General features: G+C 39.4%; 1 protein-coding gene across 1 annotated transcript in view; it reads left to right on the top strand.

Annotated features, from left to right (window-relative positions):
- Positions 1 to 3,672: 3,672 nt before the first annotated feature.
- The window catches only part of alox12 (arachidonate 12-lipoxygenase), a 16,974-nt gene continuing 4,843 nt past the window's right edge, over positions 3,673 to 15,803 (top strand). The window contains exons 1-11 of the mRNA XM_008288368.1: positions 3,673 to 3,864; positions 7,757 to 7,903; positions 9,124 to 9,325; positions 11,127 to 11,208; positions 11,318 to 11,440; positions 11,586 to 11,692; positions 11,968 to 12,140; positions 12,306 to 12,449; positions 13,430 to 13,633; positions 14,546 to 14,632; positions 14,773 to 14,942. Coding sequence (XP_008286590.1) covers positions 7,757 to 7,903; positions 9,124 to 9,325; positions 11,127 to 11,208; positions 11,318 to 11,440; positions 11,586 to 11,692; positions 11,968 to 12,140; positions 12,306 to 12,449; positions 13,430 to 13,633; positions 14,546 to 14,632; positions 14,773 to 14,942 — 1,439 coding nt within the window. The 5' untranslated portion in view covers positions 3,673 to 3,864. The remainder of the gene's footprint in view (positions 3,865 to 7,756; positions 7,904 to 9,123; positions 9,326 to 11,126; positions 11,209 to 11,317; positions 11,441 to 11,585; positions 11,693 to 11,967; positions 12,141 to 12,305; positions 12,450 to 13,429; positions 13,634 to 14,545; positions 14,633 to 14,772; positions 14,943 to 15,803) is intronic.

Raw genomic sequence — 15,803 nt, 5'->3', positions numbered from 1 at the left:
TAGAATCACCAATTAACCGGAGAGAACCCACGCAGGCACAGGGAGAACAGTGCTAACCACCTCCCACCATGCCTCCTGGCACAGCCCCCAAGATATATGAAATATGTAATGTAGCCCCAACAGCATCCCTTCCAAAACATTTTATACTTCAATGAAAGTAATTACGAGTTATAAGGAAAAGACTCGCCACTTCAAGAATTTTGTAACACCAAATACAGCAGTTATAGGATGCATGTCCTTCCCTTACCTTCAAACAACCAATCATTTGCTTTTATCAGCTAAACCATAAACTATCCATCCAATCATGTTGCTATACTGACACATGGGCATGTAGAATAGAAGTATAATCTATGGGGAAGAATGCTTTTTTAAAAAAACCTAATATAGTGTAAAGTCTTTTTGAAGGAGTGGTAAATGTTTGTGAACATGTATGTATGTAACATGTATTGTCTCACTTTCTTATACATATTGATATATATTAAAAAACATACAGGTGAGTTCAATGTCCGCTAGACAGATTCACCAATATTCCAAAAAATCATCCACACAATTTCACCTTTACTTTGTGTGTATTCTCTTTTAACTTAAGAACAAACCTGTGTCTTGTCTGCCCTGTTTAGTATTGTTGCATTTCTCTGATCTTGCATTGATTAACCTGTCTTGACTAGTCTGTCTATGCATCTTGTTTACCCTCTAAAAAATGTGGTTTGCTTTGTTCATGACATAGTTGCTGTGCTTTTCTGTTGAAGGACTTCTGGCATGAAACCAAATGTTTTTTGTTGGTGTTGTTTTTTTGTTTTTTTTTAAACAAGGTAAGTCAAACCTATTCAAGGACTGTTAAGTCCTGATGAATGTACTTGCTCAGTTTCTGGCCTTACATCCTCCATAAAGAGCACCAGGAAAATGAGAAGGAGCAGCACACTGTTAAGAGGTCGAAGAAGAGTTGTAAGGAAAGCCTCAGAGAAGAACAATTCTCACAACAGCCAACTCCCTCCATCTCTGACCTCAGCTCCTCCTTAAACAGGAGTGAGGACAGATGCTGGGACCTTATCTCGAATCGATCAAGGTGAGACCATAGGGGCTCGGATTAGGTGTCTCAAACCTGAATTACAGGTTTTGAAGATGAATTGATAGAGAGCCTGAGGAAGCATCTTTAACAATAGTCTATCTTGGAGATGGCCTTTGTATTTGTCTTCAAACACCACAGAGCCACGACAGGATGTGACAGAAGTGAAATGAATTGCTATATGTACTGTGGCTATCTCCAACCTTTGACCACTGATCACCATGAAGGTCCTCACCTGGATGGAGCTGGGATATGCCAGAGCTAACAGCTTCATAAGGTGGAAGTGCAAAGTAACCCTGCAGTGACAAACTCTCCTCTAGCAGATGTGTACAACGAGGTCACGTATCACAAATCCCTTTGAGAATATGACTCTTGTGCCATTTGCCAACCTAATCAGAGGTGGAGACAGACTACAGCAGGCACAACTCTTTGACATTACTGTTGTTCACTCCATTGTCCTTCGCCTTAGCCATCTATATAACAAGCTACTCTACTGAAATGTCTATGCTTGCCTCTCATTGCGCTTTGGCTTGTTCCTGATCAAAGTGTAATGATATCAAGAGAAACTGTGAGGTATTGTATATTTTGTATATTAGTGCCTTATGTCACTTCACATAGACGTGCTGACATCCATCAACACAAACTTCCTACTAATGGCCGTTAGAAGGGTTATTGCGTGATGGAGGAACCACCGGACTATTCTGATCAAGGGACACATTTCAGAGGTGGAGGAAGGGTGCCAAGGGAAGCAACTTAAGTGGTAAGTTTTAAGCAATAACGGGCAAAGCCAAAGATCAGTATTTGCTTCAGCTCACCAGTTGCACCACTGTTTTGTGATGTGTGGAAACAAAGCAATTTGCTCCATCAAATCTGCCCTGTATACTGCTATTGCTACTCAAACCATGAGGAATGAAGTTTACAGGAGAATTTTTATTGAAATCGAGGGTATTGTGAATTCAAAACCCACATGATATGTTCTGAAGAACTGATGCTGACTTTATGAACCCTAGCTATTTGCTCATGGGATGGCCTGACAGATCCCTACTCCTGGTAGGTCACTTTGAAGCAGAACCGGTTTACGGTAAATTGCTAAGACAGCAAGGATGGAGACATAGACATATCCTACTAATTATACTTTATTAGAAGCAATTTCTCAAGCCTCCAAACCCAAAGTGAGTGGCATAGACCAATTTAAGACATCGAAGCAAGAGCAGTTGTCTTGCTGATAAAGCCACAGATCCCTCAAGCATTACTGCAGATTGCATTGATAATCAAAGTCCTTCTTCACCCAGAAAACTTCATAACATTAAACTAGTAGTTAATAGTGGTTGTCCTCCAAGACGTATTGAATCAAAGTGATCAGATAACAAAGCCTTCCTTTTTTTTTTTAGTGATTACTGACTTTCCATGGAGCCAATTTACACTACAAATTTGGAGGAAGCTCTGTGGAAAAGGCTCTTGCGGAGGTGCTTTCTTGTGCCTGAAATGTACATCAAACACATGGAGCTGTGCTGTCATGGGTGTAGCAAGAGTCCACAGTGCCAAGTTGACTTTCCATCATCCAAATAGCTCTATGTGTTACAAGATTAGCTCGTCTTGTGACATTAGTATCATCCATGAACACCTATGTAGCCTTAAGGTGGTCAGCCTTTCAATAGCATGTACACAGTACATTTGAACTCTTACAGAAGTCTCTGTGGTTTGTACACTGTGTGCTCAAGTGAACGCATGTTTTCACTTGGTCTGGTTTCACCAGTAGGACTACTGTACATGGACCATAACAGTGGTATGACACTGTCTTGTACCAGCATGTGACTGTGTCAATAAAAAAAATGTACTTCCAAAGAAAGTACTTCTTCCTTGTGTGTTAAAGAGCATTGTGAAGTGTAAATACATCAGGTAGCTTTGGAAAACAAACAAACAAACAAACAAATAATAATAATAATTTTTTTCACCACATAAGATGCTGCTGGAACACAAAGTAAGCAAGTTAGGATCATATGTAACTTTGTGCCAAAATGGTCTGATACCTGTGGTGGTGTCGAAACATATGACCTCTGTCAATTGGGATGTGTATTCCCAACTTTGAGACACATTCAGCTGGCTGTGTGAACTGAATGGGAGACCCCTAGTTTTAGTTAGTTAGTTTAGCTATTAGTAGAGTGTGCAGTAGCAAGTGGAAGTTAACAAGCAAAATAAAATAAAAAACCCTGGGCTGCACAAGGTGAAGTTTCTTCAACAGTATAAAGTCTACCCTCACTCAAAAGTTACTTTATTGGATATTTTCCCCTAACCTTGGTGTATTTCTTAACTTGTAACATTATGTAATTCAAAAAATGACGTTTTTGATTGTGAAGATTTCACAGTTGCAACTGGTATGCTGCACTGTAATGTGGATCGTATCAAATACTGCATCCCAGATATTGACCCAATTTCCTTTTTGTAACGGCCTCCGTCTCTATGTCTCTCTTTCTCTCACTGTGTGTGTGCACGTGCATGCGTGCACGTTAAAGAGTGAGGTTAGGCTACACAAAGGACTGACTGAGGGGAGTAGGAGGAGCTGTGATGTGAGAGTAAAGCAGTGAGTGTGTTCCTGCTGAAGAGATTCAAACAAAGAGGATTTTTGCATGTAGAAATGTCACATTGGCCAGATAACTGTAGAAGGTACAGCAGAGTCCTGTAAAGACTTTCAACATAGAGGGAAAGAGAGGAAGCAAGACAAACAGAGCCGAAGGAAATCTACAGGAAAAGAAAGGCAGGAAAGTGATACGAAGCTGTGAACGAAACACTGTGCCAAGGTAGGGGTTTTTTGTGTGTGTGTGTGTTTTTGTAGTTGTTCCCTGGCTTCAGACACCCTATTATGACTGAGTGGCTACTTGTGAAGTGAACTAGAGTTTTTTACTCTGGGCAAGCTCTAATGCTCTTCATCCACAAAGTAATTTCTCAATCAAATAACTTAATGTTAGAGATGATTATTTTAGATTTGATTTTATTGATTTTAAATTTTGTTTCGGTATTCATTATCTTTAAATATCAGCATTTTCATGCTTTTTAGTATTCCATCAAACTCAGTTGCTCAATATTACAGGCACTTGTTCTGTTAACAATGTAAAACATTTTGTTAATATTTTTGCAATATTTGGGTTGCATTTATGGAACTCAACAGTGTCATTTAGTGATTCAGAACACAAAACAGGTTATTAAAGGGCATCTGACTCTGAGCAGATTCCAATACAACAGTCGGTGAATTCATTTGCTTGCATCCAACCTTCTTTTGCCGACTTTGCTTGAGAAGTATTTCATCACTGTAAAGTAATTTATTGGCTTAATGCATTTAGCAATGTACATTTTGCTGCATGGATCTCCAAATGCACAAACAGGGGTCAAACAAACTAATGGCTCAAGTCTTTTACACAACAGATGAAATACATACTGTACACAGCAAAACTATGTAAATGTTAAAGCATTCATCTTATGACTTTGAACCTCTCACTGTCTAAATAAAGCCCACTAGCTAATTCTGAATCTAATGATATGTGTAACGGGCAGCATAGAACCTCATTATTCCAACAATGTAAATGGTTTTATGGTACCAATACCACAGCAACAAGAGCAACAATTCATTATTTTGTAATGACAGAGCAAAAGTAAAAAGCAAATTCCCCCACTGTGGGAATAATCAAGGCTTATGTCATCTTCAAAGAAATCTTATCTTTTCTGTTGTTTATAGGAACACATACATGTTTGAAGCCCAACAAACCTTCTTTTCAGGAAGAGAGTGGATAAATGTTAGTGGGTTAGGTTGTAAAGGAGGGTACATTTGAGTTAATGTATAATTCAACAAAGTTCCACAACAAGAAGTTAGAACATGAAAATATGTACAACTTTAGTGCAACAAAAGTGAGTCTCCACCTTGTGAAAATCCATTCTTTCATTTTGTAATATTTTTTTATGTTAATCTTTGTTTTTGGTGACAGAGTAGATCCTTCTGGAAATTAATGATGTGTCACAAATATGTGGAGGGCTGCAAGGTGGAGCGGTGGTTTCCTCCCACACAGTCCAAAAACACGTTGAGGTTGATTGGTGATTCTACATTGTCCGTGGGTGTGTGTCTCTTGGTGTGGCCCTGCAATAGTCCGGTGACCTGTCCAGGGTGTCACCTGAGTCAGCTGGGATAGACTCCAGACACCCACGGCCCAAGTGAGGATTAAACAGTGTAGAGATAATGGATGGATGGATGGATGGATGGATGGATGGATGGACAAATGTGTGGGCAAAAGTTCCGCTATTTTTCAGACACGATTCTTTAAAGCTGGACTTAGTTGCAGGCGTTTTGTTGCTCCTACCTTGCACTTTAATATATTCCACTAGTTTTCTATTGAATTCAGGGCAAGGCGAACACAGTAATTTAGGGACATGTCTTCTACCCATTGTTTGAATTGACAGTTCAGCCCCAACAGCACATTGATCTCTTCACTCCAGAGCCCAAACTACAGGGAAAATCCACAGTCAAGGATTCCTACATTTATTGAACAGATTAAAAAAAAACAAACTGTCACACAAATTGATAAACTGTGCACAGAAAAGAAAAAAAGAAGCACAAAATAATAAAAATGAATCATGCAAACAGATTTCTCAGGTTCAGGACACAAAGTTGGAGTACCAGCAGATCAAAACAGGCAACTGTTGCAGCACTCCGGACACTCCAGAGTTATTATGCGTCGACTGATTTTGATTGCATATCGTGAAGAATCAACGCATTCTACCAACTTCTTTTGTAAAAGGAGCCAATGTATGTGCTACAGCAATGCCAAAATGAACATGACATTCAAGGACATTACATCTCATGATGCTCACAGCAGCTGGTTTCAGTTACATGCTGCCATGGGTGTGAGAACTGTCATATTTGCTTTACACCACGTATCTGTTTGTTTTATCAGCTCATTTGCATCAATTTGCTTTTCACATTACTAGGAAGCTGCTATAGCAACATGATCCTGGAAAATAAAATAGTTTGCATACAACATCCTAAACTGTTTTTTAGCCATGTGAATATGCACAAAGCAGAAATGGTAAACAACAGAGTTGACAGGGTCAGCTGATAGGTTTGAGTTTAATTTAGGTTACCCACCCAGGAAGGAAAATGACTATTCATAAAAAGCAGAAGGCACATTAATTTAAATACTGCATGCTTATGTATGCTGTCGTAGGAGGAAATGTTCCTGTTTTAAAGGGCAAAAAGAAATAGACTTTGATCCAGGATGCATTGTGTGAGCAATCATTTTTATACTTAAGTTTTATTTCCACTTGGGTGACTGCTCTATTGACAAGCAAGTGTTGCTTTGGCCCTCTGGTGTTTTTTCCGATGATTCGTGTGCCAGCTCAACTTAGCTGCATAGAGAAAAGCTTCCATGTTGTGGAGGGGCAGGTAGTTTGAAGGGGCTCCTTGTATACCCTCTGTTTAGGACTGTCCTGCTCTGTGTTAGGATTCCTTTGATGGTGTCTGTTGTTAGCAGCTCACTCATTTGTGCTGTCAGATCTTGGTGCTGTCCAGCTTATGGTCTATTCTTAGGTCCACCGGTCATCAGACTTGCTTTGATATTGTATCTTGCCTCTTTCTTCCATATGCTTTTCCAATATGGGTCACTCTCATCACTGGGTGGGCCTATCCTTGTATTCTCTCCCAGTTGGGAATATACCCCAAATTGGTCTTTGGAGATTTATCTCCTTGGGCCCTGATTCTCTGGTGTTTCTCTTCAGTCTAGCAGCCAGAGCTGTAAGTCTTTGTTTGGCAGTTTGTATTTCTTGTCTATTCTTCTGCACCTCTGTCGGATGACTAATGTTAAAGGCTTTCTTGACCTTGGCTTTTTGGCTATTTGGCTACTGTCAGCTGACTCATTACTACCACTCACTAATGTGAAATGTGTGACATGTAACCTTTGTTCACACCTTGTTGCTTGGGGGCATATACTATGTCATCCAGCTGGCACAACCAGAAAGTTATCATACCTGACCATTTTAGAAGAAGTAGAATGTAACAATGGAATGTGGGTTTGTTACATTATTTTGATTGTGTGGAAATCTAACCTTTACGAAACACAGTTTTGAAATACACAGCCAGCCACCAACCCAAACTCCATATCCCTCATTTTCAGCAGGCTATACAAAGAATCCACCACTTCCTCCAACAGCACTGGACATACATATTACTGATGTAATTCTTGGTGAAGCAATTCTTTGTTGGCAATCACTGAACTCTTCATTACAACTCATTTTAGTTTAGATGTTTATCCATAGAGATGAAGCAGCTGTAGGCTTAATTTTATGAATCTGGTAAAAAATGGCACGGTGGTTAGCACCGTCACCTCGCAGCAAGAAGGTCCCTGATTCCCATTCCAGTGCGGACATCCGGGATCTTTCTGCGTGGAGTCTCCCCGTGGGTTCTCTGCGGGTTCTCCGGCTTCCTCCCACAAGGTCCAAAAACATGTTGAGATTAATTGGTGATTCAAAATCCCCCCCCCCCTGCAACCCTAGTGAGGATTAAGTGGTGTATAGATAATGGATGGATGGATGGATGTCACAAAAGGCCTCTTATCAATATGAGCATCAGGCCGGACTTTTCAGTGAACAGGTGTTGTTAGTTTAACACTTATTAACTGAATGTGTTTGCATGTGTGCGTGTCCCCTTAGATGGAAGTCTACACTGTGACAATAGCAACTGGTACATCACAGTATTCAGGCACCAACAACTACGTCTTTGTGACCCTGGTGGGGGATAAAGGAGAGAGTGAGCGCACCCTGCTGGACAACCCTGGACTGGATTTCCGTCGAGGAGCAGTAAGTGTGTTAAAGTAGTAAAGAAGTAGTAGTCAACATGACTTCGTTTTTTGTTTTTTTTTCTGCATTTGTCCATGTTTGATGTATCACAGCTGACCATGGTTCTTTCTGCACATTTCATATACTAGAATAAAGCTTATTAACTAAAGCTTAAGTCCACAACATTACAGAAACTATCATGACATATACAGTTACAGGTAGTTTATGACTGACATCTTTAGAGCTTATTGACAGTGCTGATAAAGGCTTGGTTTTGTACTGAACATAATGTAACAGTTTGACCAAGCAATAGACTGAATTTACTGAAATTGTCTCAAACTGAACTAAAGACAATCTGCTTAAATGCTTAATACAAAACACAAACAACACTACGAATAAACCTTTGAATAAATAATAAATTGCAATAGTTATTTAAAATGATGTCAAATTCCTCCCAGAAGTGCATTCACTATTTTTTATTAAAGAGGACCTGCAGGGCCTGCAATGGAACCTTACTGTCTGTGTACACACAAAGTGGATTTTAAGTCAAAAATGTAACTTTTAAACATCTCACATTTACACAAATATTCTGACCCTAACAACAACAACTGGTTTAAGTCTTGCCTCTTCTCTGGCCTCCCACAAATCTGCCACCACCTTATGAGAACTAACAAGTACCACTGCATCTGCTGGTGCCACAAATAAATAGCTGTCATATTTTTTTCAACTATATTACACCAGTGACCTTGTTATTCCATTTCCCCTTAAGGCCCATTTCAGTGGCAACTGATATTAATGATTCAATCACCTTCTGTACAGTGAATCTCACCTATCTGTCCAACTGGCACAAACCAGATATGTAAATAAAAGTACAACTGCTCTTTAAAGACCAGTTGGAAGAGAGGTCATAAGTTGATCAGAACACAGAATGCACTGACACTCATGATCATGAAGCTACATGTCTCATCATTACTTCCTAAATATGCATTGGAAAATCTTTTAGTATCAGCTCTTGCTTGTGTCTCTGTGGTTCATAAGTGCAGTTTTTTTGAACATGTGATCTGTGGTTAGCCATTAATGTGTTAAAACAAATTATTAAACCTGGCATAAATTGATCAAATGCACAGAGCTATGTAGCACACTGTTAAAATATTTCAGTAAATGAAGCTACTTCCTGGAATGCAGTAGTTTGTGATAACGCTTGTTGCTTTTTTTCTTTCCTCTTTACCCATTTCCTTCAGGTGGATCAGTACAAGGTGACCAGCACTTCACCTCTGGGGTCGGTGCTACTGGTCAGACTGGAAAAACAGAGGTACTGGGTGGAAGACAACTGGTTCTGTCGCTACGTCAAAGTGGAGTGTCCAGGCGGAGACAAAGTGCTGACTTTCCCTTGTTACCGATGGCTTACAGGAGACGTCAAGGTGGACTTAAGAGAGGGAACAGGTAGGAAACAGTCAAAGCCCACAGATTCACCTCCCAGTGCTCAAGGTGCTATTGCGATGCTTTTGAGTAAAACAGCCAACCTCAGGCTGATCCAACGGGGACTTTTACATTGCATTGCAGCAGCTGTAGTTGTGAGTAACAGTCATGCTGAAGTGTGTCATGCTCATCATGTGGCATGAATAATCCAAGATGAACGTACAACAGATTCCCATGTGCAGGTGAACGAACACTACAATGCAGTTTTGAACAACTGACTGCACATATTTAGCAATAAGGGCACCTCGGGATGATGAATTTGTAAACAGAAAACACTTTTATTCTGCTAATATCCTATTTATTTGAGATACACCAATGATGTTGATTAATGCCTAATGGCTATTCTCACTCCATAACTTATTTATACTGCCGTTTTGGTAAAGTGTAACTTAAAATCTGTTGTGCTTCTATTTTTACGAGTTAAGCCTGCCCCGACTATTTGCTCATTTTAACCCACACACAGTTCCCACACTGCAATAATGGAGTTGCATTGGTCCTCCTAAAGAATGGTGGCTGTGAAAGGTTCCTTTAGAGTGCTATTTATTTCAGACAAAAATATATGCAAGTCTCATAACTTCCCTGTAACATTGTCAGTTGCATTAATGACATCCTACCATCACTCTAACACAGCATCCCTGATAACACACACACATAGCCAACCTGCAGAGGTAGGAATAGCAAAGAGTGCACACTGGCAGGGCAAGTGGCCTCTCCATGCTCACTCTCATGTGTTGCTGAGAACTTGGATTGTCACCTGTGGAAATTTTTTTTTTATTCATTTACTAATGAATTTATGTCAACCTGTTTAATAAAACAAGTAACATCCTACGTCCATGTGTCCTCCTCCTGATCAATAACCATGACATGCAAAGCTGTGCGTCCCAAAATAGAGGCGATGCATTCATCCAGTGCAAATAAAGCAGAGGTGATCGGCCATTCTCGAGCGGCTTTCATGCTTTTGTGTGAGAAATGATGCATCTTTTTGCCTCTTGCGTCCAACAACTTCTGTTTCACCTTTGCCAGGTTCTTTCTTTCTAAACTTACAGCATTTCAAGTATCCAGTACTTTTTTCAATTACAGGTGGTAAAATTAAGAAAGAAAATGTCACCTTTTCTCTCCCAAAATGAGTGTCTCAGTTTCACACTAAGTGAAATTAAATTGATGTGTTTAATAACTTCTAATGCAAACTGTGTTCTTCTTTGGAAATGATTAATTAGGAGAACGTCGACATGCATTTATGACTAAAGATGGGAATGGAAAACAGGCACACAGTTAATGATGACTGAGATTTACATTGCGTTTAACAGACTGCCAGATGTAAAGGCAGTCTGAAGAGCGTGAGTACGTTCTTAGGTAAACAATCTGTGTTTCTAATTCCTGCAATCACAAGCTAGACCCCACTAACACTAACCCCAGCCCTAATCCAAAGAAATTACAAGTAGCAGCAGGTTAGCTGTGTAAAGATAAATGCTAACTATTAGTGCTGTTGTGTTGCCTAATTTGGAACACACCATGTTTGTTGACAAGCTTGCCAGTGCTATGCTAACTAATTTACACTTTAAGATCACAGTGTTGCAGAGACATAAATGCAAAGAACTTTGGATTAGATTTTGTTATCCAGATACAGATCACATGTTTATAGCAGATGTAAATTGGGGGAAAAAAGCAACAAAAAACTTACATTCCCTGTAGTCATCAGTACAGACGATGTTCAAATGGACATGATGTGCACTTTCCCAACTCTCTCCTCTTCCTGCCTCCGTAGCAAAGACGCAGACGGATGACTGCTTACCCCAGCTGTTGGCGCACAGGAAGACCGAGCTGCAGGAGAGACAGACGGTTTACAGGTCAGACTTTCATAACAGCAAAAAGAAACAGTTTCACGCACATCATAGTGTTTATGCTAAATTTATCATGTATTAACGTTTGTATCCTTCTGTGTTTTTTCTGTGTCAGATGGACAACATGGGCTCCAGGGATCCCCAGATGTATTGACGCCAAAACAGAAGCAGATTTGCCCCAAGATGCCCGCTTTGACAATGAGAAAAGAAGCGACTTTGAACATTCTTTACAATATGCGTAGGTGGTGAACACACAGACACACAAACACACACAAATGGCCAGTTAAAAGAAAAAAGGGCTGCCCTTTTGGTCCCCAAATTGGTAGGTAAATCTGTAAAATCAAAGAACAAGCAGGAAAAAATGCCCTCTTCCTTCTCATCAGCTTGCTGGAGTTGTCTCTGAAGAAGCTAGCCATCAAGTTTGGCAAGTCCTGGGATGACCTGGATGATTTCAAGCGGATCTTTTGGAAGTTGCGAAGCCCCATAGCTGGTGCGTAAATACGCTCTAAACAAAACCTGATGGGGAAAGTGACAAACAAATGAAAAACTGCTTGACAGTTTCTATTTGCATATTGAAATTTCTAATGCAATAGTAAAAACAATAAATGAATGAGCCTTACCATTATGGCCACCTCTGACCACAGTTCAAAACTGTGTTCCATTAAAAATCTGTCCATACAGCTGTGTAAGAAAGTGGTCGGCTGAGTTGACAAATAGAGAAACCTCCAGTGTTAATTACTTAACCAGTATGTGTGTGTAACTCAGAGTATTGTATGGAGCACTGGAAGGAGGACTGGTTCTTTGGCTACCAGTGTCTGAATGGCTCCAACCCAAGAATGATCCAGAAGTGCAAGACGCTGCCAGAGAACTTTCCTGTCACCCCAGACATGGTGCAGAGCTCCATGGCTGCTGGAACCAACCTGGACAAAGAACTTAAGGTGGAGAAAAGCATCTGTCTTGGCTTTAGTGTGACACTACGAATTTATTAACTGTAGCCAGCCAACAATTGTGTAATTTATGTCTCACTGCTAACGCCTATCTCTACTAACTTTAGAGTCCTTCAGTGTCCTTGCTTCTGATTTTTCTGCTTTGCTCCTTTCCAGGCAGGGAATATCTACTTGCTAGACTATGCCATTATGGAAGGGGTTCCTACCAACACAATCAAGGGTGAACCTCAGTACGTTGCTGCTCCCCTCTGTCTCATGTACCAACATCCAGACGACGGACTCATACCTATTGCTATACAGGTATATAAGTCACACCCATTATGCCTCTCGACCTAGACGGAAATACTAAATGAATGAACTGAATGTGCATGTCACTGATTTGGATGCATGCAATCACACAGGCTCAAATTAGATTCCGTGAAACTTGATCAGTGGTTGTAAACAAATGGCATTCCTACAAACTGAAACTAGTAAAGACGTCATTGAGAACAATGCTATGAGGGTTTTTATCAGATTTTATTATTAAAAGGGTTGTATATTAAATTTAAATAAAAGTATATTTAATTTAAAAAATCTCAAGAGAGGCATTTAAATGTATTATTATGAAATTACAACCTGTGGCTATTGCATGTAAAACCATTGAAATCTTCTGAAAAATTACAAATCTAGGAATGCTTAATAAAAACATGTGATCAGTCCGTATAATAATCTTAAACTACTGAATTGAAAGCAGAAGATATTGTGTGTAAATCTTCTAAAAATGTTGAAATCTAACAACACTGGATGAAAACATCTGACCACTGAAACCCTGTAAAAGGTTAACAAAAGATTTTTAAAAAAAAGTTAAATCTGAGACTACTGCTGGTAAAAACACAACCTTTTTATTTAACTAAATGCAACAATAGATGTAAACTTGTATAAAATGTAAATAAAAAGTAAGACTGCTAAATACAAATCTGAGAGTACACAATACAAACCGGTGAGAACATTTAATTACACCGTTATAAAGCTGATTGTAAAAATATACTGTAATATAAAGTAACAATAACATAAAATACCTGCGAATACTCCATGTAAACTTGAAAACATCTTCATGTAAACACCGCTGAGAATGACGGACATTTGAAGAAAGACTGCACATCTGTCACATTCGCTGACACATTCACTGAAGTAGATACAGCAGGACGGATTTCTGAACTTCATATTGTCTGGGAGGTTCTTTGCATGCAAAGTTCATGTTTCCTTCACTGTCTCTAATAGTTTCTCCTCCTTGTCCTCAGCTTGAGCAGACTCCAGGTCCGGACACGACTATATTCTTGCCCAAAGACCCACCTCTGGCTTGGCTGTTGGCTAAAATGTGGGTGCGTCACGCTGAGTTCCAGGTGTTCCAGGTGCTGTCTCACCTGCTGAGGACCCACCTCGTGGTAGAGGTGTTTTGCGTGGCTACTCTGAGACAGCTGCCTGCTGTACACCCTATTTATAAAGTAAGCATCATTTACAGTGTCATGTCTGTAATTACTTAAAGCGCAGAGAGAATCCAACCTTTATTTGAAATAAGCTTATATTTGAGACGGGCCTTTATCTCTGAGTTTCGTTTTTCTGTGGTTGAAATAAATATACCCGTTGTCTTCATGAATCCAGTAAAGTCTACATTTGTACAGTATTAATTCTCACTAAAGTACTCAAAAATTTGCTGAACAAATGCTCTTCCTTAAAAAATAATAATAGTAATAATAGTAATATTTCCATCTTACTCGAAATTTCATTTTGTCAATGGACTTAAAACACAATGAATTAATAAAAACAAGCAAAAAACAATCTTTTAAACTCAGTATTACTGGGAGTAAATTTTTTATTTATTTATTTTTTGAGCTCTTGTATTCAAGAGAGTTCCATCCATCCATTATCTATACACAGCTTAATCCTCACCAGTGTCGCGGGGGGGTTGGAGTCTATCCCAGCTGACTCAGGGCGAAGCCAGGAGACACCCTGGACAGGTCACCAGTCTATCACAGCGCCACACTTGGAGACAGACAACCAAGCACACTCACATTCACACCTACGGAAAATTTAGAATCACCAATTAACCTCAACATGTTTTTGGACCTTGTGAGAGGAAGCCGGAGAACCCGGAGAGAACCCACGCTGCACGTGAAAACTCTTTCAAGAGAGTTGAGGTTGAAAATGTTCAGTTTGAGAGCAATCTGTGGGCCTGTACGAACAACCAAGGCATATTCCACTGCTGCTCTACTTCTTTTGTGGACTATTATGAATGGTGAAAGTTTTGAAAGTGTTTGTGCTATTGCTTAAAACTCTAATTTGACTTCTGTTAGAGAACTGATGCTATTTTGTCTAGAAATGTAGTTTGGTAAGTTTTATTTGTCTTCCTGCTCCAGCTCCTGGCCCCACATCTACGCTACACTCTAGAGATCAACACTAGAGGGCGCAGTCAGCTCATCTCCGCTGATGGCATCTTCAAACAGGTATTCCACTGGCACAGGATGTTTGAAATAGATTTTCTAATGTTATTTAATGAGCCCTTAATATATCTTGCCAGAGGCTGTAAATGCTAGCAGACCCTCCATCTTGATGATCATGATCCAGTGGTTGTGTTTGTGTATAGGTTGTGTCTACAGGTGGTGATGGCCTGCTGGTTCTGGCCCAGAGGGAGTACAAGGTGCTTACCTATCGCTCCCTTCAGCCCCATTTTGACTGCAGTGAGAGAGGAGTGTCCCAACTCCCAAACTATTTCTACAGAGAGTACAGTCTGATGCTGTGGGAGGCCATACACAGGTAGACAAAATGCTCATACTTGCATCTGGCAGCACATTGCTTCTGAATGCAATATTCTGAAAAATAAAGTGTTTCGGAGATTTAATGTAGCAGTGAAGAGCATCTTTATACAGAAATGTGGCCAAGGTCTATAAATCAAATGGAATATATGATCAGGGCAGTTAGATAATACCTTATATCTGATTTATAAATTATACTGAGTGTTAATTATCAAGCACTCAGTAGAACCATTAAAATACTATGCTTAAATAGAATTTTGAGATATTTTACTTGAGCCTTTTATATAACATTTCCAAGAAAAATGTTGTACATTTCATAGGATCCGGCTCTGTTTGGTGGCACATTTTGCATTGTAAAAATTAACTCATGAAAAAAATGAATTAATGAAACTAATTCCCCCCAAAAAAGAAAAAAAAAATCATGAGATCATCTAAACCTATTACTAGGAGTCAACTTGTTTTTTTTTTGTTTTTTTTTAAAAACTTTTCTATAACAAGGTTATAATTTTCTTTACTCTTAAGTAAGTAAATCATTTCAGTTTAAAGCAACATGAAATAACATGCTGTTCTATTTCTCCTGCCATAATGTGATTGCTGACAGCAAACACAATGTTTTTCTCCTGTTATTTATTATTGCAATGTATTCCATATGTTTTTGTTGCATCAGTAGTCCTACATGCTTGAAGTAGAAGTTTATGTTGCCCATAAAGTTGGAATAATTTTTGTTTTCAGACACATTCCTCTTTTTATTTCTATTTACACATCAGTAATCACTTTTGAGAAATGGGCTCAAAAACACTGCAAAATGTTTTGGCTAATATCTTGGAAGCCATCTATCCATTCATTATCTATACACCGCTTA

This window comes from Stegastes partitus, unplaced genomic scaffold, assembly GCF_000690725.1.
Source record: "Stegastes partitus isolate 25-593 unplaced genomic scaffold, Stegastes_partitus-1.0.2 Scaffold556, whole genome shotgun sequence".
Taxonomy (NCBI): Eukaryota; Metazoa; Chordata; class Actinopteri; family Pomacentridae; genus Stegastes; species Stegastes partitus.
Note: the sequence above shows the minus strand (reverse complement) of the source record. Positions and strands in the feature narration are given on the sequence as shown.